The sequence below is a fragment of the Caenorhabditis elegans genome, chromosome X (genome assembly GCF_000002985.6).
Source record: "Caenorhabditis elegans chromosome X".
In the NCBI taxonomy this organism is placed as follows: Eukaryota; Metazoa; Nematoda; class Chromadorea; order Rhabditida; family Rhabditidae; genus Caenorhabditis; species Caenorhabditis elegans.
The window spans coordinates 16,262,215-16,285,405 of NC_003284.9; the positions used below are offsets into that span (position 1 = coordinate 16,262,215).

Consider the following 23,191-nt stretch of genomic DNA (forward strand, 5'->3'; position numbering starts at 1 on the left):
CACGTTATCACCTTTAATATTTCCCCACCTTACTTTTCCTATCAATGTTTCAAATGAAAAATGAACATTCCATATGGCAATTTTTTGATCTGTATAAAGTATTTATTGTTGAAAATGAGTAAGTTACCGGAGGAAAAAGAAACAAAAAAGTGAAAAAGTATATAGCAAACGGAAAAAATGCAAACAGGCAGGCAGCAAAGAGTTGGGGTTCAGATTTCTGGTACAAAGAGAAGAAAACAGTAAATAGCTCAAGCAAAAAGCTAGATTTAGGAAGATGTCGTTTGTTGGCTTTGACGTTGGATGTGTGTCGCGCGCTCCTGCAAAGAAAAAAATAACATTTTATTCTGCACGTAAATTTTTGGGGGTTGAATTACCTCTCCCTTATTGTTGTAAAGGATTGTTTGAACGTTGGCGCCAACACCGAATGTTTCGTCACCTTCGAAAATGAGCACTTCTGGAGGATTGGCGATTCCTTGTCCGCGGGCGAAGATCTGGAAATGTAGAAATTTGTCTTTACAGTGGTTTTTTTAATGTTAAAACACCTCACTTGAATTTCTTTTTTTTTTATGAAAAATGTTTTGTATGAAATTGATTGAAGGTGGAGTAGCGCCAGTCGGGAAATTGTTAAAAACCACTCCTTTGGTCCAAAAATGACCAAACATCTTGATAAAACTTTTCAAAAAAAATTTTTAAATTTTTTATTTACTGTCAAAAAGTGGCAATTACTCAGTTTTTGCCACTCATAATTTTGGAAGTCGATCAAAAAAAAAATTTTTTTTCGACATTTTTTATGTTTTAATTTTGTTTGTATTAAAACATTGTAGGGGTCGAAACATGCGACATTTCTTTGAATTTCCTCAAAAGCTAGTATTTTAAAATTTTTTGGGAATTTGCCAAAACTTTGACCGGAAATTATGAAAAATCTAAAAAAAATTTTGGAGTGTTTTATTATGATATTCGGTTGTTTTGGATCATTATAAGTGCATTTAGACAAAATCCCCACTGGCGCTACTCCACCTTTTAAATAAATAATTGCTTCTTTCAAATTCATTTCTTATTCAAACCTTATTTGAAAACATTTTTTTTCAAAGCTGACCTAAATAATCTCACATCTCATCTGTCCCTTTTATTGATTTCTGTGAACAACGTTTGTCTTCACAGTTTCCATCAATTTGTTTATCACTTTTTATTCCTTCTTTTTCTCCTACATACATCCCCAATCTTTCTTTTTCGAAGCAAAGTTACCCCCCCTTTAGTCATTACGGACGGATGACCTTGCCACACCCAAACGCAATCGCGCATTAGATTATCAATTCGACACACACACACAGAGACAACAACACATTTCATTCTGAGACACCAATTTGAAATGTTTTATACGCGACAGGTCCTGGGTAGCTAGGCTTGTTTCTGAAAGAAGTAGAAATTCGCAAACCTTGACAGATTGGAATGGGTGGAGGATGTAGTCGGATGGGAAGGTGAAGACGATCTCGCGTTTTCCGTCGATCTTTCTCTTAAGCTTCCAGTCTCCGAGTGGCTCTTCTTTGGCTCTGTGTGTGTTTTCCAAAATGACAAATTTGCCTTCTGGGGAGGTTTCCTGAAAAGAAATTATCATTATTGAGTATGTACTAAGTGATAAATTGATTATTTTTATGTCGGAATGATATTATTAGTGACTACAGTCAATGGCCATTGGAAGTTTTAAATTTTTGAACGTCAAAGCTTTATTTTAGCGAAAAAGCAATTTTCAAAAAACTTGAAAATAAATCCCTCACCTTGATCGCCACATTTCCTTTAGCTGAACGTTGATAAGATGTTCTGCTGGAGTGTTCTCCTTTGACTACGCGCATCGTTTCGGTGTCAGCCTCTTCATTGATTGCAGATGTGCGGACGACCTTCTCGACAAGTTGCCGAAGCCCATTTCCTTCAGAATTACCTTCCAACATTTGTCTGTAAACCTTGAGCTCCCCATCAAGGGTTTGTTTAGTGTCAAGGAGCATCTGGAGCTCGACCATGAGAGCTTGGCATTCTTCACGGAGCTTGCGGATTTGTGCATCCTTGTCATTGAGGGCAGCTTCGTAGGATCTTTGGTCATCCTCGAGCTGGTAGTTGAGATCTTCGATTTGTTTCTCAAGAAGAAGATTCCTTGATTCCAAATCAGAAAGCTTTTGGCGGAGCTCGGAAGTTTGATTGCGGAGTCTCTTCACCTCCTCTTTCTGATAGTTGTTCTCCGCGTTTTGGCGGTTGGATTGAGTATTGATCTCTTGAACTCTCAACTGGTACCAGGATTCCATGTCATTACGGTTTCCATTCATGATCTGGTCATACTCGGCACGAATGTCACGCATAGCATTAGCGAGTTCATTCTTGAAGTACTCGCGGTTTTCACTAGTGGTGTCACGAGCAGCTTGAGCCTGAAGCTCCTTGAGCTCAGTCTCAAATCCTCTCTTCATGAAGTCAATCTCCTCCAGAATAGTCTTCACCTTGTTTTGGTTGTCGATACGAAGAAGGGTTTCCTGGTCGAGCTCCTGAAATTAAAAATTGTATCTTTTTTTCCGAATACTTCATGATTTAGTCACTCACAATGCGAACACGTTGGAGTTCAGATGTGAGCCGGAAGTTTTCCTTTTTCAGGCGAGCAACTTCTTCCTCAAGGAGGGCGATGCGTCTCTTGAGAAGGTTGATCTCGGCTTCGAGGTTGGAAAGGGTAACCAAAAGATCATCAATCTTCAAACGATCTTCAGCACGCCCTCTTTGGGCCTCTTCAAACCTGAAAATAATATTCAATGTGAATTTTGTTAGATATAAACGGGACCGGTATTAATGGTATAGGATATACAAAGTTTCAACTTCTTAACGGAGTGATACTGGAGCAATGGCTAGAATTGCTCAAACTCTCCAGAATAGGATCCAGATTTAGCAGATTATCAATATAAACGAATCATTACGGTTTTCATATTTACTATGGTTTCTCATCTCAATTAAACTCACTTCTTTCGCAACTCGTCGAGTTGATCCTGAAGCTTACGAATCTCCTTTTCAGTCTCTCCGTGATCCTTTCCTGTCTGCTTGACAACATTGGTGGCAGTGGTGATCTCCATCTCATACATAACTTTCACAGATCCGGTACTTTTTCCAAATCTTCCTTGGAGCATCTTCAGATCGGCATCCAACTTTCTGTTCTGAGCATCAAGGAATCTGACCTTCTCAATGTAGCTAGCCAAACGATCATTGAGCTCCATGATTTCTTTCTTTTCACGCTCACGGTTGTCTCGGATGGTGGACGCAGCATTCTGTCCGTATGGGGAGAGTCCACTTGAAACTGAGGAAGAGTGAGTTTCGGTGACAATCTTCAGCACACGATTCCCTGATCCTGGTGCTCCATAGTTTTGACTACTGCTGGTAACAGTGCGGTTGAATGATGGGCGAGAGGTGATGGAGCTGCGGTAGGAATCTGGATCGGTCATTATGTCTGAAAATTTTAAATTGTTAGAAAAATCTATGTTATAATATATTGGGGAGCAAGAAAATAGAGAGAAGTTGAAACAATCAGATTGTCTAATTTGAATTGTTTTATGAAAACTTAGAAACAAAAAAATATAGCAATTCAGGGACAATGTGAGAAAAATGACAAAACCCGAGACACACCCTCTTGAGAATATAACTAACCACACCTACATAAGTAAATCGAGAAATTGAAAACTGGGAGGGGAGGTGGAGGGCGACATAAAAACTGCCTCACCTCTTCCTTCCCAACCCATCAACATTTCTTGTACACGAAGAAGGTGGCGGATCGGGAGGGGCTGGAGATGGGCGGCGCAGTGAAGATGATGGAAGGGAGCGGTTTTCTCCAATTTATCGTTTTTTTTCTCTCTCTCTTTCCTGACCACTTATCCATTCGCAATCCCCGCCTCCATTGGTGATTGCAAAAGTGACGAAGATGGACATGTTCCCGTAAGTGAATTATTGTTCTACTACCAGAAAAGGGTGTCGTCCAGATGAGTCAGGAGTCAGTTAAAACACGATTGGGTGTGGTTTTGATTAATGATTATTCGTCTTGAGAGATTGTGAAGTTTAACTGTTACATATTCTATTCAAATATTCGATTCGAGGTGACTAATTGATAGATTAAGTGATAGATATGTCAGAATTCACCCACTTGCCTCGAATTAAAATGATTAGATAAATGTGAAGAGACAGCAAAAAAGATTTTTAGTGATTGAACTTCGGCAAACTTCAAAGGAAACTTTCTTAAATGTTTGTTCTTAGTTTCAAAATGAAGAAACTAGTTTCAAAAAGTAATTAGTCAAAGAACTACAGTTTTTTTACACCGATCTAGCTGCAACATGAATTTTGGTTTTTTTTGTTGTTATTTTTGAATAATCAAAACAATTAAAAGCCAATAGTCTTATTTAATATTTGTGCTCTAGTTTTCGTTAATTAAAAAAGGAATATAAATAGAATTTGAAATCAGCTCCCTTAAATGATTTAACTACTTCTTTCTCCGTAAAGTGAAAAAAATTTGAGAAGAAACAAAGAAAATTTTAATTTTCTACTGTTCCTAGGTAGGCAATAAGCACAAGCTATAACTGTAATAAACTTTAAGGTGAAGTAGCGCAAATGGAGATTTTGCCTAAATACACTTATAATAGGCCAAAACCACGAGGAGAATTGCCAAAATTTTGAAAATATGAGTCTTTTAAGGAAACCCAAAGCAATGTCGCATGTTTCGACCCCTACAATGTTTTAATACGAATAATTTAAATAAAATTGCATTATAAAATATGTAGAAAAAAAAATTTTTTTTGGTCGACTTCCAAAATTATGAGTGGCAGAAACTGAGCAATTGTCACTTTTTGACAGTAAATAAAAAGTTTTCCAATTTTTTTGAAATGTTTTATCATGGTATTTGGTTATTTTGAGACCATAGGAGTGGTTTTTGACACATTCCCCACTGGCGCTATTCCACCTTTACAACTGAATCAACTAACTGTTGTTTATTAGAATATATTAAAACATATAAATTTAGATGTCGAAAATCAGTGAATAAAAAATTAGTAAGAAGTAGTTTAGGTCATAATGAAATGGCGCTCAATGTTAGATCAAAAAATATAAACTGAAAGACAAAGAATGGATGAAAATTTGAATTGAGTCATGGCAAAATACTGCATGAAATAAATAAAAAATTACGGTTCCGTACAATTTCGGCTTGAAAATAAGAAGAAAAAATTAACTAAGATGGGGAAATTTCTCGTATTGTTATCCGAGCAAGGTTAGATTTATGAAGTTGTAGTCTGTTGGCTTTGGCGTTGCATGTGTGTTGCGCGTTCCTGCAAAAAAAGATTCTAAATACTTTTGAAATTTTGGCTTGAGTTACCTCTCCACTGTTGTTGTAGAGGATTGTTTGAACATTGGCACCAGCACCAAATGTGTCGTCACCTTCGAAAACTAGAACTTCTGGAGGATTGGCAACACCGTTCCCGCGGGCGAAAATCTGGAAATAGACCGTTTTTTTGACAGTTTGGCATGCAGCCTGAAAAACTTTAATTTTTTTGTCGCTAAAATTTTTTGAAACATCACTTTTTTCTGGTTCTTAATTGTTTTTGATGTTTTTCTCTGTTGAAAAATTAGATTATATCAGTTTCAGAAAACATAACTAGATGCTTCCCAGTCTTCTATCTTTTGCTACATAGCCAGGAAAAAGTCCACTCATCATTTTCAGATGACCTTGTCACACCCCAGTGCGCATCAGATTATCAATTCGACACACAGAAATGACAGTAACACATTTCACTCTGAGACACCAATTTGAAATGTTTTATATCCAACATTTCCAAATTGTTAGATATAATTTTGAATTCTCAATAAAATTTCACAAACCTTGACAGTTTGAACCGGGTGGAGGATATAGTCGGATGGGAAAGTAAAGACGATCTCGCGTTTTCCGTCAATCTTTCTTTTCAGCTTCCAATCTCCGAGTGGCTCTTCTTTGTCTCTGTGCGTGTTTTCCAAGATGACAAATTTGCCTTCTGGGGAGACTTCCTGAAAATAAATAATGATTAATTAATGCAATTAGAAGAAAATATCAAATTTTAAATTTTGTTCAATCTTAATTTTGAGATACGATTTCAACTTCGAAATCAGAAACATCCTGTAACTTTCGATTTAAACAAAATGAATTTTGCAGATAATGAATTATTTTCCATCCAATGAGTACTTTTTCTGTTTTGGATATAGTGTTAACAATTATAAAAATTTTTCTAACCTTGATGGATACATTTCCCTTTGCGGAACGTTGATAAGATGTTCTGCTGGAGTGTTCTCCTTTGACTACGCGCATCGTTTCGGTGTCAACCTCTTCATTGATAGCAGATGTTCTGACAACCTTTTCCACAAGTTGGCGAAGTCCGTTCTCTTCCGAGTTACCTTCCAACATTCGTCTATAAACTTTGAGCTCTCCATCAAGAGTTTGTTTGGTGTCAAGAAGCATCTGGAGCTCGACCAGGAGAGCTTGGCATTCCTCACGGAGCTTCCGAACTTGAGCATCCTTGTCATTGAGAGCGGCTTCATAGGATCTTTGGTCATCTTCGAGCTGATAGTTGAGATCTTCAAGTTGCTTCTCAAGAAGACCATTTCTTGCTGCCAGTTCGGCATGTTTACTTTTTAGCTCTGAAACTTGACTGTGCAGTCTCTTGACCTCATCCCTCTTGTGATTAATTTCAGCGTTTTGTCGATTGGTCTGAGTATTGATCTCTTGAACTCTTATTTGACTCCAGGATTCCAAATCGTTACGATTTCCAGCCATGAATCTGTCATATTCGGCACGAATGTCACGAATAGAATTCATAAGCTCATTTTTGAAATATTCCCGATTCTCACTAGTAGTATCGCGAGCAGCCTGAGCCTGAAGATCCTTGAGCTCAGTCTCAAATCCTCTCTTCATAAAGTCGATCTCCTCGAGAATAGTTGTCACTTTGTTCTGATTGTCGATACGAAGAAGGGTTTCTTGATCAAGTTCCTAAATACAACACGTATGTTTGTGTTGGGTGAAACATTACTTACACTGCGAACGCGTTGGAGTTCAGATGTGAGCCGGAAGTTCTCCTTCTTTAGACGAGCAACTTCTTCCTCGAGGAGGGCGATACGTCTCTTGAGAAGGTTGATCTCGGCTTCAAGGTTGGAGAGGGTGACAAGAAGCTCATCAATTTTTAAACGATCTTCTGCACGTCCCTTTTGAGCCTCTTCAAACCTAAAAGCAATACTAATTTTTTTTAGGCCATGATTCTAATAGCGTTAACTGTGTATAAAAAAACTTCAAAACTTGGAATTCAACTAGAATGTGATTGCCCGTTCAAACTCACTTTTTGCGTAACTCATCGAGCTGATCTTTAATCTTGCCAATTTCCTTCTCAGCCTCTTCATGGTCCTTTCCTGTTTCCTTGACAACATTTGTGGCAGTAGTGATCTCCATCTCATACATAATCTTTACAGATCCAGTACTCTTTCCAAATCTCGATTGGAGCACATTTAAATCGGCCTCCAACTTTCTGTTTTGAGCAGCTAGAAATCTAACTTTTCCAATATAGCTAGCCAAACGATCGTTGAGCTCCGTGATTTCCTTCTTCTCACGTTCGCGGTCATCGCGGATGGTGGAAGCAGCGCCTTGGCCATATGGGGAAAGTCCACTCGCAACTGAGGAGGTGTGTGTTTCGGTGACAATTTTGAGCACACGATTTCCAGATGCTGGTGTTCCGTAGTTTTGAGTACTACTTGTGACGGTACGGTTGAAAGCTGGCCGAGAAGTAATGGAGCTGCGGTAGGAATCTGGATCGGCCATCAAAAAGGAAACTGCAAAAAAAAATTATCAGATTTCAAATTAAAACATATTTTATTAGATCATAAAATTTAAAATAAAAGGGAATAGAGTAATCACTGAAGAAAAATGATATATTTAATTCTAGAATGATTGTGTGAACCTGAGGTAATTAAGAGATTAAGATCTCAGGTGAGATATGTCGTTGAATTTATACTAACCGAGCTACACGGCTCAACCGAAAATGCTTTATCAAAAGAGCATTTGCCAGGATACATGAAAAGACTTATATAATTGAAAAATCGATGTTTTGTACTAGAAAACAATATTTTTAGTCTGCAGTCAAATAAATCGATATTTTGTTGTTTTGTTTTTGAAGACCACTTCAACTGTTAACCATATTAAATGGAGTACTTAATTATACATTACTACATTTTCTCATTAAACTTTTCAAATTAATAGCCTTCAGCAAATTAGCAATTTTCAATTTAGCAAATTTCAAATTAATATAATTTAGCCAACAGAAATTGAAGATTCCCAAAGTTAACGATATCAGCTACTGGGCACCATTTTAAGTTTTAATTCACAGTTATCCATAGTTTGGGTTAAAATATCCGGAATATGAACTTCACCAGAGCTTGAAAAATTCACACAAAAATAGAGAAAATGAAACCAGTCTTGTCTTGAAAAATTATAACCAAGTCAGACTTTTCTGGTGATTTTTGACAATGTTAAAGCAGAGTGCCTAGTCAATATGTGTATAGTGGAAGATATAAAAATGTTGCAATGGCGAATATATATTTATCGGTATCTGTCTCCAGGACGTTACGTGAACTGTTCGCAATCCTCCGCCTCCGTCGGTGATTGCAACATTGACGGAGATGATTATGTATCCGTATATGACTTAAGATGTATAGATGTGCTATATATATTTATATGGAACTTCAAATCTGTGGTGATAGACTTTTATTTATATTGAAGTTGTTTAATTTTTCCAAACGAACTGCATTTACAGCTTTAAAAAAACGTTTTCAAACTGTGACATCAGAATACAATGTGCAATGGAAGTTGGACGGACACCAGTTCTGTAATTTTGTCAGAGAAATGAAGAGAAAACCTGGGGCTTTTGATGTACACAGGAACTCCTTTTCCGGTTTTAAAGTAGTATTTTCCTTCACCGGAAAATGGAAAAATACTTTTTATTTCTTTGATTGAGAATTAATCTGAAATATGTATGTGAATCATTCAATTAAATTTTAAAAAAATTATTCCGTTGCGGGGAATCGAACCCCGGCCTTATGGGTGAGAGCCATAAATCCTAACCACTAGACCACAACGGAGACGGGGAAGTTGATGTGTAAGTTTCAATATATGTTCAGAGAGAGAAGTCAAAGTGCTGCCTTGCTTTGTAAAAGTTCCAAGTGATTATTTATTAGACAATAACATTGAATTTTAGAAATTAATTGTTCTACTCCAAAATAGGTAAGCGTGCAACTTAACTGCAGTTATAAGCTTGAATTAACTGAATACTCTTATTATAGATTGAAATTTATTTTCCAACCGATCTGTTTGAATTCAAACAAAAAGTTTTGACAGAGAGGTGGTGGATAACTGGATTAAAACGAGACGAGATCGTTAATTCGGAAGGACTAAAGAGGTTATCTTGCAAAGAAGAACAAGGAGATACATCGGCCTAATGGGACGAATAAATGTTATTGTACGATTCACATCCAAATGAGTCCCTCTTTTCATGTCACTGACCGCGAGATTGCAGAAAAAAATAAATTGTGTTACTTGAGAACGATTTAGATTTAAAAAAAAGGGAGCCATTGAACTTTCTAACTTTGTCTTCTTATCTTCCGAAATACAATGCAGCCATTGTGGCGCGCAGTCCCCGAGAAGTTTCCGTTCTAATTCATCATATCTGATAGAAGGTGATGTGAAATGGGGACGACAACACCAATATCACATTAACCAATTAAATTAATAATCGGAATAATAAAACATGGAATCATTCATACACAAAACTTCGGAGGGGTTGTTTTATTTTTTTTAAATAGTGTAGGCCTAGCGGTAATTTTGACTAGTTATTTCTATAATTGATATCAAAATTTCATATTAGAAATAGGTTTTTTTTTAATTCAAAAAAATTAGGACTGATCAAAAATGTTAAGCATATTCTTGAAATTGATGAATAGCGAAATTATAATAACTGTTAAATTAGTATCTGGTACTGCAATGAAGCATATCTTCAGAAAAGGTAAAATAAAGATTATACTTCAGATTTCCATATGAAACATTGATATTTTAATTGTTGAAATAAGAGTCAAAAACCAACGGCAGTTTTTCATCTCCGTTGTGGTCTAGTGGTTAGGATTTATGGCTCTATTATGGAATATATTTTTTACTTTTGTTTTGATTTAATAAAAGTAAGTTTTGTCTTCAAAAATAAAATGTTTTCTGTTCAAGAAAATACGGAAACCCCCGTTTTTCAACACCGGTTTTTATCAAATTCCCATTTTCAAACAGTCCGTTAGCGAAAGTGACTCGGTCGATTTTCAAAATTTTTCACTTTTTTGTGTCTCCATGAATAGATCTTTAAGGTTTGATCAAAAAATTCAAGTTACTAACAGCCAGTTTTAAAATTCACCTCAAACCGAGGTAATTAAACCAACTCGAGTGGTGCGCTGGCTGCGTTTGCGTGCAAAACATAGTGGTCCACGCTAGCCCAGATTTTGTCGGCAGCACATTTCGCATATATCCGCGCTCTCACAAGTCCTCCTTAAAGGAGTAAGACTACTAATATGTTCTTACGTAGTGGATGGAGCTTTCCTTTTGTATATATTTATGCACTGCTCCCCACTACTAAATTTTGGATGGTTCATCGAAAGATGCGCCAAAAATAGATACAAATAAACAAAAGGAAGTCCTGTTTCAATGCTTTATTGAAAAATTCAGTGATTCTTTTTGTAATTCAAAGAAAAGATTTTCTTTGATTTTGTGTTTTTTTTTCAAAATTTTTCACTCTCCCCATGAATAGATCTTTAAGGTTTAATCAAAAAATTCGAGTTACTGACGGTCAGTTTTAAAATTCACCTCAAACCGAGGTAATTAAACCGACTCGAGTGGTGCGCTGACTGCTATTGCGTGCAAAGCATACTGGCCCACGCTAGCCCAGATTTTGTCGGCGGCGCATTTTGCATATGTCCGCGCTCTCACAAGTCTTCCTTAAAGGAGTAAGACTGCTAATATGTTCTTACGTAGTGGATGGAGCTTCCCTTTTGTATATATTTATGTACTGCTCCCCACTACTAAATTTTGGATGGCTCATCGAAAGATGCGCCAAAAATAGCTACAAATAAACAAAAGGAAGTCCTGTTTCAATGCTTTATTGAAACATTTAGTGATTTTTTTTGTAATTCGAAGAAAACATTTTCTTTGATTTTGAGTGTTTCCCAATTAATTGGAAAAATTAACCCTTTCACGGACGTGTCTTTATTTTTCGTAAATTTAGTTTCTTTTTCTCTAAAAAACCACCACCTATGGAAAAAATAAGTTTAGTTTACTCGGGTTTTTCCGTCCATTTTTCCTTATTTTTTTCCTCACGGGGAGGCAAAAAAAAGGAAAACTTTGAAAAATCACGTTTGAGAAATTTCCATTGTGGATAAGTATACAAGGATGGAACACTGATATCTTCAATTTCAAAATAAAAGTCATGAACTAATGGCAGTTTCTCTTCTCCGTTGTGGTCTAGTAGTTAGGATTTATGGCTCTCACCCATAAGGCCGGGGTTCGATTCCCCGCAACGGAATATATTTTTTGTTTTTGTTTCTGATTTAATAAAATTAATTCTGTCTTCAAAAATAAAATGATTCTGCTGTTCAAGAAATACGAATACCCCCGTTCCTTAACACCGATTTTCATCAAATTCCCATTTTTAAACGGTTCGTCCGCGAAAGTGACTTGGTCGGTTTTCAAATATTTTCACTTTTTTATGTCCCCATGAATAGATCTTTAAGGTTTAACCGAAAAAATTGAGTTACTGGCAGCCAATTGCAAAATTTACCTCAAACCGAGGTAATTAAACCGACTCGAGTGGTGCGCTGACTGCTTTTGCGTGCAAAGCATACTGGCCCACGCTAGCCCAAATTTTGTCGGCAGCACATTTCGCATATATCCGCACTCTCACATCTTATTTTTTAAGTAATAAGGGTACTAATATGCTCTTACGTAGTGAATGGAGATTTCCTTTTGTACATAATTATGCACTGCTCCCCACTACTAAATTTTGGATGGCTCATCAAGAGATGGGCCAAAAATAATTTCAAACTCACTGAAAGTGTCTTTTCTCTATTGAGGAACACAGTATGTTGTTATTAATAAATTTGCTCACATTCTCCGAAATAAATGTGAATTTGTTTGCTTCTGTTCTTCGAAATAAAGATCAATATATAATGAGTGCTTATCACCTCCGTTGTTGTCTAGTGGTTAGGATTTATGGCTCTCACCCATAAGGCCGGGGTTCGATTCCCCGCAACAAATTTTGTATGGCTAATCGAGGGCCAAAAATAACTTCCGATTAACTGAAAGTGTCTCTTTAGGATTTGTAAAATTTTAATGTGAGTTTTTCGAAATTCAAAAGAGAACAATTTTCTAAATCAGTTGAAGGAGGACTAACGGTTCGGACAATTTTGAACGTATAGACTCAAAATGAGCTCAAATAAACGAATTTCGTAATGAAGCTTCTCAAAAAAAATTCCAAAATTTTGAACCGCCATAAAAAAGTTTTGAAAATTTTTTGAGCAGTTTCATTACAAAACTCGTTCATTTGAGCTTATTTTGGGTCCATACGTTCAAAATCATCCGAACCGTTAGTCCTCCTTTAAGGACATATCTCTATTTTAAAATTATTTATCATGTTTCTCATTAAAATCAATATGTTTTTGGGAAAAGTTCAATTTTTAAAGTCACCGAAAAATGAAAACGAACATAATTTTGGAGCCACATATGATATATGGGTCTTCGAAAAACTTTCTGTTTTAGAGTTCCTATTTTTGAACAAGAACCCATTTTGAGGTACACAGTATGCTGTAAATGTTAATTTTGCTTACATTCTCCGAAATAGATGTGAATTTGTTTTCTTCTGTTTTTTGAAATAAAAATCAATATATAATTACCGCTATATGACCGCCATAAATAGTTTTGTAAAATCATTAATAAAAATTTCATTACCAAATTTGTTCCTTTCAACAAGTATTGATTTTATACGTTCAGAATACCCCGAGATTTCCCGTTAGTCATTGTTTCATTTATTCCAGAGTTGACCTGATTGAACGCACGCAACGCACTTTTTCTCTCTCGCCACACTTTGGAAGTGAGAGACGCAGCAAGAGATGTCTTCTCTGCCGTGCAGTGTTGTCGTGAAAAGGACGACAGAAAAAAGAGTGTGTGGAGGTGAGAGGGTGGGAGGGGTGTGAGACGGTTGTCCGTAAACACTCGCGCAAAAACGCGGGAAAATTTTTCTGGAGGAGGCCGTGCTGCACAGGTAAAAACCTTTTTAATTCGATCAAAACAATTTTATAAATTTGTTCGATTGGATTTTTCACGGAGATTTTTCCGCGGTGCTTTTATTTTTTTTTTGATTTGCTGTTATTGTTTGAACTGACTTCTAAATTTTGATCTCTTTTACTTTTCGATTCTATTTCCCTTAAATGACAATTATAACTTTGGAACATTTTCAGCAGTATGTCGGATGAAGAAGATATAGATGAAAGCTTTGAAATCGAAGAGGACGGAATTTCAATCACAGATGCCAGAGGGTAAGTTGTTGTTGTTTTTTTTTTTTTTTTTTTTATTTCCTTGGTGGCTTGTCCCAATGTCCAGTAGGAAAAAAGGACATGTATCATTATAAAACTGTTTAAAAATTTTCACATTTCCAAAGCTTTCCAAGCCCTAATTAATCCAACAAATTCTTGTTTAGAAACAGTCTGAAAGCGCAACAAATTGCTGGTAAAGAACGAAATTTGGATCCAGAAGCCGATGATTTGGAGGTAGTCGTCAATTTCTACGAAGCAGGCGACGGAACATTCCAACTACAACTGCCCAAACTAACAGCTGTGAAACCAGTGGATAAAGTCAATGATGTACTGGACTTTATCAATTTTGACAAGAAAGTATGCGATGGAATCCATTCATCAATCAAATTAGTTTCACGTAAGTTTAACTGCATGGTAACTAGAATTAATTCGTATTGTTGGTTGCGGGACAGTAGTAGATTTTTGCCAAAACCAAAAATTAATTTAACCGGGTTGAAACATTTTTGAAAAATATTTTTACAAAGTTTCCAGATGTTGAGAATTGAAAAATTTACCTACGATTTTTTTTTCACAAAACCTACGATTTAAAATAATTTTTTTTAAAGCTATTTGGAGTTAGGGTGTCTCATTTCAGTGTGATCTACTTAAATCTACACACAATGCGGGAGTTGAAACGCAGAGTTCTCAACCAATTTTGCATAGTTAAGAACGTGTTGACGTCACACTTTTTGGACAAAAAATTCCCGTATTTTTTTTAGATCAAACCGTGATGGGGCAGCTTGACACTACGTGTATACATAAAATCCATTATTGGGCCTTACTTTACTATATAATTTTCAGAACGAGATCAGACGGGACCAGCACCGTTTCCGAAGCATAAGCTGACGTGCGCCCATTGCGACTGGTCGTTCGACAATGTGATGAAGCTTGTCCGTCACCGAGGTGTTCACAAGAATGTGGGAGTCTACATGTGTCAAGTGTGCCTCACACTGTTTGGACACACCTATAATCTGTTTATGCATTGGCGGACATCGTGTAGCCAGACATCGACAACTGCCACGGATATCGAGATACAAGTAAGCACAAGTTGGTATTTTGAAACTAATGAATCCCCAAGCTCCAGAAAGCAGAAACGCCGTACCTTCATCGCAATGTGCTCAATGTTTTGGGCTCACTGAACCGAGCGTCGCAATACTACTGCACTGGTGGTTATGTATTTCTGCCGTCGGATTGGTGCATCACAAATAAGGAAATTGTTATGGAAAAGGATCATATGTCGTCGTGTCATTTATGTCACCTGCCTGTACCAAATAAATTTCTCGAAGCTCACGGAAATGTGCATCGGGGGCGATTTCGAATCGATGGACGTATCTACGGCGACTACTTTTGTCATATTTGTGGAACAGTTTTCATGTAGGTTTTTCGACATTTTTTTTCAAAAAATTGAAAGAACACTGAAATTTCAGAGAACAAGATAATCTATTCAAGCATTGGCGTTTGCATTGTGAAGAGGTTATTGCCTACACACCAGTCGACCAATATCTATCAAATACGGAGCTCGCCACACTCGCTTGGCTCGTCCTTCAAACGACAATCTCACAAGCCGATATTGAATGCTTGAGGGTCAGCTCGTCGCTGATCACTGAAAAATTGGCAAAAGAGCACGCGGAGAGACACGGAATCGCCAATAGTATGCACAAGTATTATCACTTTCCACAGGAGATTTGGCCCCTCAAAACGTTTGTCAATTTGGATTTGGTTAATGATGCGATTCCGATTTCAGGAGAAAATTCATTTGTGAGCACTTTTTTTCCATTTTACTTTGAGATTTGTATTATTTTCTAGCAAAACATTATTGGCGGGTCGTTTTAGAACCTATTTTGGAGGCAGGTAGGCACGTTTTCAGGGCCTACCGAAAATAGCAGATTCTGAGCTACGTTGTACATACCTACTTGCCTACTTTCCTTTCTGCCTACCAAAATTTTTATATTTTTTTTCACTGAAATTCAATCTTTTTTTTCAGAAGATAAAAGATCCCAAACGCCCAGTGCACATAATGAACTTGCTCGCTACGGCGTGTCCGGGCTTTTACGCAACAGGAAAGACGTTCAACATGATTTGCAGTACGAAAAAATCGGAATCAGACACGAAAAAGGTGTATCGCGTCATATTGAGATATACGACAGAGGGATCCGTTATTCAATCGGTAATTTGATTTGTGCTTTTTTTCGAAAAATTTTTTTCAGATTTTTCAGCACTTTTAGCTAGACGTTTGGGTATTAGCCAGTTTTAAGAAACTTAGCAATGATCAAACTTTTAATTCAAAATTTTGAATAATGAGAAATTTATTGGAAAGCTTTATGATAATCCAAATTCACTTTTTTTTTCTTCCAGTACGATTTCACGGCTCGCTCATTCCCCAAACTCCGCGTGGACTCGGAAACGCCAGAAGGTGTTTTTAGCCATCCGCTGGCCGATTTCAATGTGGAATCGAACGAGGCGATCGTGTGTCACAAGTGTGATAGTAAAAAGTTGACAATCACGTTCTCGACGGAAGTACGGTTGAAGTATCATCTGCTTCGACATTCGGAGTCACGAAAAGACGGTTATCATTGTGCGATTTGCAAGATTATGTGAGTTTGTATTGAATAAAACAATGTTGATTAGTTTGAGAGTGAGAATTGGATTTTAAAAATCTTCACAATTTTTCTTTATTTTTTGACCACTTCCGAATTGGCTAAGTAATTCCAACAGACGGTAAACGTTTGCATAAATGAAAGTTAATTTCAGAGTATACAATCGTAGTCATGAGGAGCACTGGATCAATGATTGTATTCCGCTCCAGAAATTGTATAGAGATCAAAAGGACCGAGAGTGCTTCGACGCAGAATTTGCTGCAAAATGTGCGAGCATCATAAAAAAGCTCAGAATACGAACATTGATTCGATGGAAGGAACGAGCGAACGAGGACTGGGTGGAGACGAAGCAGACGCCTGATCGTATCGGAGAAGATTTTGCTATAAAATTCCAAGTTGGTACCACTGCTCTGAAGACGCTGATGGCCGGGCTCGAGGAGCATTATAAAAATGCTCAGGCTAGACATGAGGCGTATAAGTACAGCGAGGAAAACTTTTTGCCGCCACTTTCGACGCCGGTCGTTGTATGCTTTCATTGTGGTAAGTGGCTCACCGTAATAGGAATGAAGAAAAATACAAAAAAAAGTTATTCGATCTTTTTTGTGAAAATCTGAAAGTTTAATTCTCTTCCTCTCTCTCTTTTTTAGTTTCTCCTCAAAACACCTTTTTCAGGCACCCGCTGTCATTATACGCTACTTCACGACCACCTTGATTATTGCCACTATTGGCCGCGTAACAAACGATTAGTCAATGAAGAATTTCATAAATGGAAGAAGAACGGCTGTCGAAATACGTGGCGAGTTATGGTAAGGGAGATTATTTGTGTTCTAGATATTATTAATTTTAATGAATTTAATGAAAATGATTGAAAACAATTTTTTAAAGTGGTGGGAGAAAGGTGTATGCATTTTTTTGGTTTTGCCACAGCTTTTAATTTTTCAATTATGTGCATATGTTTGAAGGCGGTTAATATTCAAAACAGGGGTGGGCGGCAATTGCCGTTCTGCAAATTGATTTGCCGACAAATTCTGCAAATCGGCAAATTACCGGTTTTCCGATTTGCCGGAAATTTTTAATTCCGGCGATTTTCCAGTTTGCCGATTTGCAGGAAATTCTTATTTTTGCCAAATTGCCGGTTTGCCGTTTGCCGGATATCAGATTTGCCGGAAATGTTTAGAGGGATTTTTCATAAGACGGAAACACTTAAAACTGTCTTTTCGAAAATTTTTCCGTTTTTTCTATACATTTTCATAGAATTTGCTTACTTTTCAAAATAAATGTAAGAAGATCATAGGATGCGTTTAATTTTGCCATTTGAAATTGAAATTCTGAAATTTCCGAAAGAATAAGTGCGAAACCACAGTTTGCCAAAATTTTTTCGCAAATTCGACAAATCGGCAATTTGCCGATTTGCCGACGTGCCGGAAGTTTCAATTCCGGCAATTTTCCGGCGTGCCGATTTGCCGGAAAAAATTGTTTGCCGCACACCCCTGATTCAAAAGCTTAGCTCTTTTTTTGGTTAACAAACTTAAATATATATTTTTTCAGAAAAGTGTAGCTGAAGCAATGCAAATTGAAGTGCCGTTCATATCTGAGGAGCAATACTCAAAGGTACAGTTTTTGGGGAATAATTTATCAGTATAATGAACAGAAAATAAAAAAAATAGCAAAAAATTCTGAGGTTCATATTTTTCAATGATCATTTCCAGATACTCGACTACCACACCTACTTTTGCAACGACACACGCTACAAGGTTCAGGACTCAATCAACAATTGGAACGATTGCTCAACAATTCGAGACGTTGATTTGTCCGAAAAACTTTCAGTTGCTGAAATTGTGCAAAAGGGCGAGGACTCAGTGATGGCTCCAGAACCTGATATAATCAAAAATGTTTACTTTCCGTCTGCTCGTATTATTACAGATAATATGCTGTTGCGAATGACAGAGGTATAGAATTTTTTGATCATTTTTTAAAATAGTTTTTTTTAGATAGACGATACGATTTTAAATATTTTTCTAGTAACAATTGGTAAATTCTGAGATTATAGCGGAATTAAACCTTTTTTTTTAAATTTCCTAAGAAACTTTTTAAGAAGGCACACTATGAAATTTACCTATTTGGTGCCTATCTGAGTAAAATGAAACCAAAAAAATATATACATATACACATTTCAGATAAACTTGAATGATGTCGTGCAGCGAGACCCAATCACCAAAGAGGAACTAACGGGAAAATTCAAGGAAGTTCAAGACGAGCAAGACGCGATTCTGTTTGGTGACTACCGTGCTGTTTTGCGATCGAAGGGTATTATGGTCAATTCGATTTCGGATTTTGTTGCTCCTCCAGATGAGCTTGCGAAAGCAAAAGCATCCCAGGAGTCTGCTGGTCAAGAAAGTGTGGATCATAGGAATCGAAGGGAACGAGAATTTATTCAACAGTATATGGGTAAAGATCTGGCACTCGAGGCGGCCGCCCGCGAAAATGGGAGACTCGTCGAGGTTGACGAAGAGGCGGAAGATTATGAACTGACTCCGAAGGAGCTCAACGCTCGAAGACTCGTCGAACGGAATCGTCACCGAGAGATGTGCAAAACGAGGTGTGAGCATGGCGAGTATGACTATGAAAAGTTCAAGGCGAGGCAAGTGCCCATTAATCCGGCAAAAATGAAGGAGCGGAAATATCTGACTCGTGTGGTACACGAGAGCGGCCCGGATGATGATGTGTGCCCAGATGAGCCGGAGAATAACATCATCGCGTTCTCACCAAAATATGAAAATTCGCTCAGCGACTTTCGCATAAGTGCAATTGGTTTCCGCGAAAAGTATTTGGCGGACGATAAAAAGAAGAGAAATGGAATTCCGATTCGAAAAATGACTGAGGCTCAGAAAGGTGTTGCGCTAGACTACGATACGTTGATGGCGCGACACGGAGGTCGTCCCGACGTGATAATGAACCCGGCCGGAACTGTTTTTGTGGGAGGATTTGTGTTCGATCGGAAACCGACGTGCCAGGATAACATGCAGACTGTTTATGTTCTTCGTAATGGCTATGTGAGTTTGAAAAGTTTAAGTAATGTTGATTTTGTTCCCCGGTTTTTTGAGACAAAATTTGACTGTCACGAGGGACAGGCAGAGAAGTATAATAGAGAAGTGAAGAAAAGCGGAATATTGAGCCTCGATATAAGACAGTCCCTCCTAACCACGTGGTGTCAGACTGCTCCGTTGCGGTTTGACCTACAAAAAATGCGGGAACGTTTTGCCCAAAAAATGTGACGTCAGCACGTTCTGAACCATGCGAGATCAGTTGAGCCCAACTGTGCTTCTCTACTCCCGCATTTTTTGTAGATCTGCGTAGATCAATCCGAAGTGAGACGCTCTGACACCTCGTGCCTAACTATGTAGTTCTGAATTTTGTGAACATTTAGATTTTTCACACAATTTTTTTTCAGGCACACCGGTACCGAATTTATCACTGCGAAGACACGAATGGCATTTACAAATTTGTTTGGCCGCAGGAGCAAAGTTTTGACCCCGATTCGCTTGCAAAAAGTGCTCGAGTCAGAATGGTCAAGCAAGTCAAATGTATGTAATTTGTTAGAAATTCACCTTTTTTAATTTAACATTTGTACAGCACCTGAACACATGATCCATCACATTGAAGAAATTGATGAGTCTATTGGACATAATTACCGACTGAATAGAAAACGGCGAAACTCGGAAACACGTGAACACGAGCTCATTGAACTCGATACGGACGACCTGAATGAGCCGAGTACTAGTGATGGAAGATATAGTTTTGGGCATCACGGATATCGTTGACATGATTGTATTACGAAATATTTAATTTGAATCTCAACTCCTTTCTACGATCTTTTTTCTTTTACGTGTGGAAAAATATCATAAAATTTGATCTTTCATTAAAAACTCTATTTTTCTTTTTAAAACTCAAGCTATAAACATTATTTTTCATTTTGAGTTCCTAAAAACTTTTTTTGAATTTTTCAATTATTTTTGAAATTAAGCTTGAAAATCATGATTATGAATCAAGAAAAAAAGTATAGCACAGGGTTTGTGAGTCTGTGGCGCCGCTTGATGCGTGTCTTATTGTATAATTAGTACTAAACGTGGTGAGTGGATATTTCAGGGAACATTTTTGTACAACTAACTCATTGCTCTTAGAGTTTCAATAAAGTTAAGAATCTGCCGGAAAACTTACACAGTTTACTTTTTTATTGTGAATCCTTCCAAAAAATCAAGTAAAGCACTTGAAAAAAGCAGAAGCAGAATCAATTGAGCAGGCAGGAAAACACTTATCATAAATTTCTTAATGATAAGAGTCCACAAGCATTCCTATGTTGGTAACGTTGACTTTCCAATTGCTAAGTTCGACATGGCTGGAAATCAAATTTTTGTAAATGTAGATTGCCTAAAAGTAGCTTACTTTTCTGTTACGGGAACCTTCTTGATAATTCTTTGGACTTTCCGAATGGTGTTGTTTAGACTGGAGCAGTTGTGGGTTATAAACATAGTGATGTCATAATAGTCCTGGAGCAGTTTAAAATAATTTTTTATAAAATGATATTTATTTTGGAGACCTACGCTGAAAATACCATCTCCGTCTTCTTCGCCTTTAAGATCGAAATCGGACTCCTGTTCGCTAGTACAACGGGCATCTTTGTAATCTAGTACATCTTTTTTGCTGAAAAAGGCAATTAGAAACATGTGGAGAATATGTGTTGGTAACTTGCTCAGAGTGAATATTAAAAAGTATGTGGCTTTAGTCTTTCAGAAACAGTAAATGTATTTTTATTTAAAACCAAAGTTGTAATGTTTCTTCTGAGTTTTAAATTGTTGCAGTTGGCCAAATTGGCCAATTTTATCGAAAAAAATTCGGTATTTTGGAAAAGGCTCGACCAAACTATTCTTAAAATTTTTAAGTTTTTAATTCCACTCACAACAAGTAGTCAGGGTCATGAAAGACATATTTTCAAATTCTGCTGGTGGAAATTCGTTTTCAGTAGGGCGTATTTAAACAGTCAAACCCTCAGAAAATAGGCGGAGCCGAGTTTTTAGATCTCCTAGATATTTCGTGGCATTTCAAAGCAGCCAGTTGAAAAAAATGGATACCTCTATTTTTCACCCGTTTCTCTCAAAGATTTCTCAGATAAATATATATTGAAGAATGTGAAATGTAAAAGTTGATGAATGTTTTTGAGAACCTACCGAAGTCTTTTTTTGAAATGGCCGGAAGAAAAGACATTTGTCAACGAGAGCTCATCAATTACGTCTTATGTGTGCAGGAGATTAAGAAAAATCTGCACATGCCTCTCTATCCCTCAAAAATGTGGCTCCGGGGGGTGTTCAAAACTTTTTTAAAGTACCGTCAAGTGAGAGGTCATAGTTGATAACATAACTTCTCACATTTTCAGAGTTCTTTTTTTTTATGTAACATTTTTATAGCACCTGAACAAGGGGTCCATCATACTGAAGAGCCTGATGAACGATATTTTTTATGTTACGTGCTAAAAATATCACTAAAAAAAAAAAATCTTCTACTAAAAACTAATATTTTTAAATTCAAGTTATAAGCATTGTTTCTCATTTTAATTTCCTAAAAACTTTCTTTATGTCGTTCTAATTTGAAAAAGAGAAAAAATGTTTTCAAAAACACATTAAAAATAGGCACTTATTTATTTTTGTCCAGATGTTGGTATAATAAGGGAATGTGAAAGTTCACAATACAAACGCTTCACGTTACAAGTACAGAAACGTTGAAAATGTGGAAAGCCGCTCACATGTTTTCTCAATGTTATTTATTTACAAATCAAGCAAAAAAATATATTCCGTTGCGGGGAATCGAACCCCGGCCTTATGGGTGAGAGCCATAAATCCTAACCACTAGACCACAACGGAGAAGAGAAACTGCCATTAGTTCATGACTTTTATTTTGAAATTGAAGATATCAGTGTTCCATCCTTGTATACTTATCCACAATGGAAATTTCTCAAACGTGATTTTTCAAAGTTGTCCTTTTTTTTGCCTCCCCGTGAGGAAAAAAATAAGGAAAAATGGACGGAAAAACCCGAGTAAACTAAACTTATTTTTTCCATAGGTGATGGTTTTTTAGAGAAAAAGAAACTAAATTTACGAAAAATAAAGACACGTCCGTGAAAGGGTTAATTTTTCCAATTAATTGGGAAACACTCAAAATCAAAGAAAATGTTTTCTTCGAATTACAAAAAAAATCACTAAATGTTTCAATAAAGCATTGAAACAGGACTTCCTTTTGTTTATTTGTAGCTATTTTTGGCGCATCTTTCGATGAGCCATCCAAAATTTAGTAGTGGGGAGCAGTACATAAATATATACAAAAGGGAAGCTCCATCCACTACGTAAGAACATATTAGCAGTCTTACTCCTTTAAGGAAGACTTGTGAGAGCGCGGACATATGCAAAATGCGCCGCCGACAAAATCTGGGCTAGCGTGGGCCAGTATGCTTTGCACGCAAAAGCAGTCAACGCACCACTCGAGTCGGTTTAATTACTCCCGGTCTGAGGTGAATTTTGCAATTGGCTGCCAGTAACTCAATTTTTTCGGTTAAACCTTAAAGATCTATTCATGGGGACATAAAAAAGTGAAAAATTTTGAAAAACGACCGAGTCACTTTCGCGAACTGACCGTTTAAAAATCGGAATTTGATGAAAAGCGGTGTTAAAAAACGGGAGTTTCCGTATTTCCAGAACAGCAAAAAACATTTTATTTTTGAAAACAAAGCTAACTTTTATTGAACCAAAACAAAAGTAAAAAATATATTCCGTTGCGGGGAATCGAACCCCGGCCTTATGGGTGAGAGCCATAAATCCTAACCACTAGACCACAACGGAGATGGAGAAATGCCATTGGTTCATGACTTTTATTTTGAA

At 37.0% G+C, this 23,191-nt stretch overlaps 4 protein-coding genes and 14 non-coding genes across 19 annotated transcripts; 9 read left to right on the top strand and 9 right to left on the bottom strand.

The window, feature by feature from the left end:
- Positions 1-74: 74 nt before the first annotated feature.
- Positions 75-3,472, bottom strand: mua-6 (Intermediate filament protein ifa-2). The gene is made up of 6 exons (NM_078247.9): positions 2,992-3,472; positions 2,584-2,770; positions 1,776-2,528; positions 1,436-1,597; positions 375-491; positions 75-317 (listed from the first exon to the last, which is right to left on the bottom strand). The coding sequence occupies exons 1-6, from the start codon at positions 3,465-3,467 to the stop codon at positions 267-269; spliced, it is 1,746 nt and encodes a 581-aa protein (NP_510648.1). The 5' UTR covers positions 3,468-3,472; the 3' UTR covers positions 75-266.
- 21ur-12975 lies at positions 470-490 on the top strand. Its single transcript, NR_072838.1, has one exon.
- A 256-nt stretch (positions 3,473-3,728) lies between the features above and the next one.
- Positions 3,729-9,613, top strand: W10G6.5. The gene is made up of 2 exons (NR_072839.1): positions 3,729-3,956; positions 9,412-9,613.
- On the bottom strand, positions 4,983-7,855 carry ifa-3 (Intermediate filament protein ifa-3). The gene is made up of 6 exons (NM_078248.10): positions 7,362-7,855; positions 7,063-7,249; positions 6,266-7,018; positions 5,881-6,042; positions 5,378-5,494; positions 4,983-5,330 (listed from the first exon to the last, which is right to left on the bottom strand). Exons 1-6 carry the CDS (start codon positions 7,835-7,837, stop codon positions 5,280-5,282), a joined length of 1,746 nt encoding a protein of 581 aa, NP_510649.3. The 5' UTR covers positions 7,838-7,855; the 3' UTR covers positions 4,983-5,279.
- F52E10.7 lies at positions 9,069-9,156 on the top strand. The gene has a single exon (NR_072840.1). It is a non-coding gene; the product is annotated as an Unclassified non-coding RNA F52E10.7 (non-coding RNA).
- On the bottom strand, positions 9,082-9,153 carry F52E10.t5. Its single transcript has one exon. It is a non-coding gene; the product is annotated as a tRNA-Glu (tRNA).
- Positions 9,614-11,550: 1,937 nt separating the features above from the next.
- Positions 11,551-11,640, bottom strand: F52E10.6. Its single transcript, NR_072841.1, has one exon. It is a non-coding gene; the product is annotated as an Unclassified non-coding RNA F52E10.6 (non-coding RNA).
- Positions 11,553-11,624, top strand: F52E10.t1. Its single transcript has one exon. It is a non-coding gene; the product is annotated as a tRNA-Glu (tRNA).
- Positions 11,641-12,073: 433 nt separating the features above from the next.
- On the top strand, positions 12,074-12,128 carry F52E10.11. Its single transcript, NR_102246.1, has one exon. It is a non-coding gene; the product is annotated as an Unclassified non-coding RNA F52E10.11 (non-coding RNA).
- A 154-nt stretch (positions 12,129-12,282) lies between these two features.
- Positions 12,283-12,351, bottom strand: F52E10.8. The gene has a single exon (NR_072842.1). It is a non-coding gene; the product is annotated as an Unclassified non-coding RNA F52E10.8 (non-coding RNA).
- Positions 12,284-12,355, top strand: F52E10.t2. The gene has a single exon. It is a non-coding gene; the product is annotated as a tRNA-Glu (tRNA).
- A 1,193-nt stretch (positions 12,356-13,548) lies between these two features.
- On the top strand, positions 13,549-20,477 carry sdc-1. Of its 2 annotated transcripts, none has more exons than NM_001373609.3 (14): positions 13,549-13,632; positions 13,794-14,026; positions 14,470-14,705; positions 14,747-15,042; positions 15,096-15,426; positions 15,653-15,835; positions 16,024-16,262; positions 16,420-16,805; positions 16,938-17,071; positions 17,814-17,876; positions 17,975-18,214; positions 18,443-19,318; positions 19,717-19,849; positions 19,899-20,320. In NM_001373609.3, exons 1-14 carry the CDS (start codon positions 13,559-13,561, stop codon positions 20,084-20,086), a joined length of 3,612 nt encoding a protein of 1,203 aa, NP_001360585.1. In that variant the 5' UTR covers positions 13,549-13,558; the 3' UTR covers positions 20,087-20,320. The 2 variants fall into 2 exon arrangements, with proteins under 2 accessions (NP_001360585.1, NP_510650.2); NM_078249.9 differs by having other exon boundaries at positions 13,555-13,632; positions 14,753-15,042; positions 19,899-20,477.
- Positions 20,478-20,495: 18 nt separating this feature from the next.
- Positions 20,496-20,989, bottom strand: F52E10.2 (ACT domain-containing protein; the record flags this gene model as incomplete). Its single annotated transcript, NM_078250.2, has 3 exons — positions 20,496-20,661; positions 20,709-20,812; positions 20,867-20,989. 3 exons carry the CDS (start codon positions 20,987-20,989, stop codon positions 20,592-20,594), a joined length of 297 nt encoding a protein of 98 aa, NP_510651.1. The 3' UTR covers positions 20,496-20,591.
- Positions 20,990-22,098: 1,109 nt separating this feature from the next.
- F52E10.9 lies at positions 22,099-22,182 on the top strand. The gene has a single exon (NR_072843.1). It is a non-coding gene; the product is annotated as an Unclassified non-coding RNA F52E10.9 (non-coding RNA).
- F52E10.t4 lies at positions 22,109-22,180 on the bottom strand. Its single transcript has one exon. It is a non-coding gene; the product is annotated as a tRNA-Glu (tRNA).
- A 393-nt stretch (positions 22,183-22,575) lies between the features above and the next one.
- Positions 22,576-22,650, bottom strand: F52E10.12. The gene has a single exon (NR_102247.1). It is a non-coding gene; the product is annotated as an Unclassified non-coding RNA F52E10.12 (non-coding RNA).
- A 414-nt stretch (positions 22,651-23,064) lies between these two features.
- Positions 23,065-23,158, top strand: F52E10.10. The gene has a single exon (NR_072844.1). It is a non-coding gene; the product is annotated as an Unclassified non-coding RNA F52E10.10 (non-coding RNA).
- On the bottom strand, positions 23,081-23,152 carry F52E10.t3. Its single transcript has one exon. It is a non-coding gene; the product is annotated as a tRNA-Glu (tRNA).
- Positions 23,159-23,191: the final 33 nt, after the last annotated feature.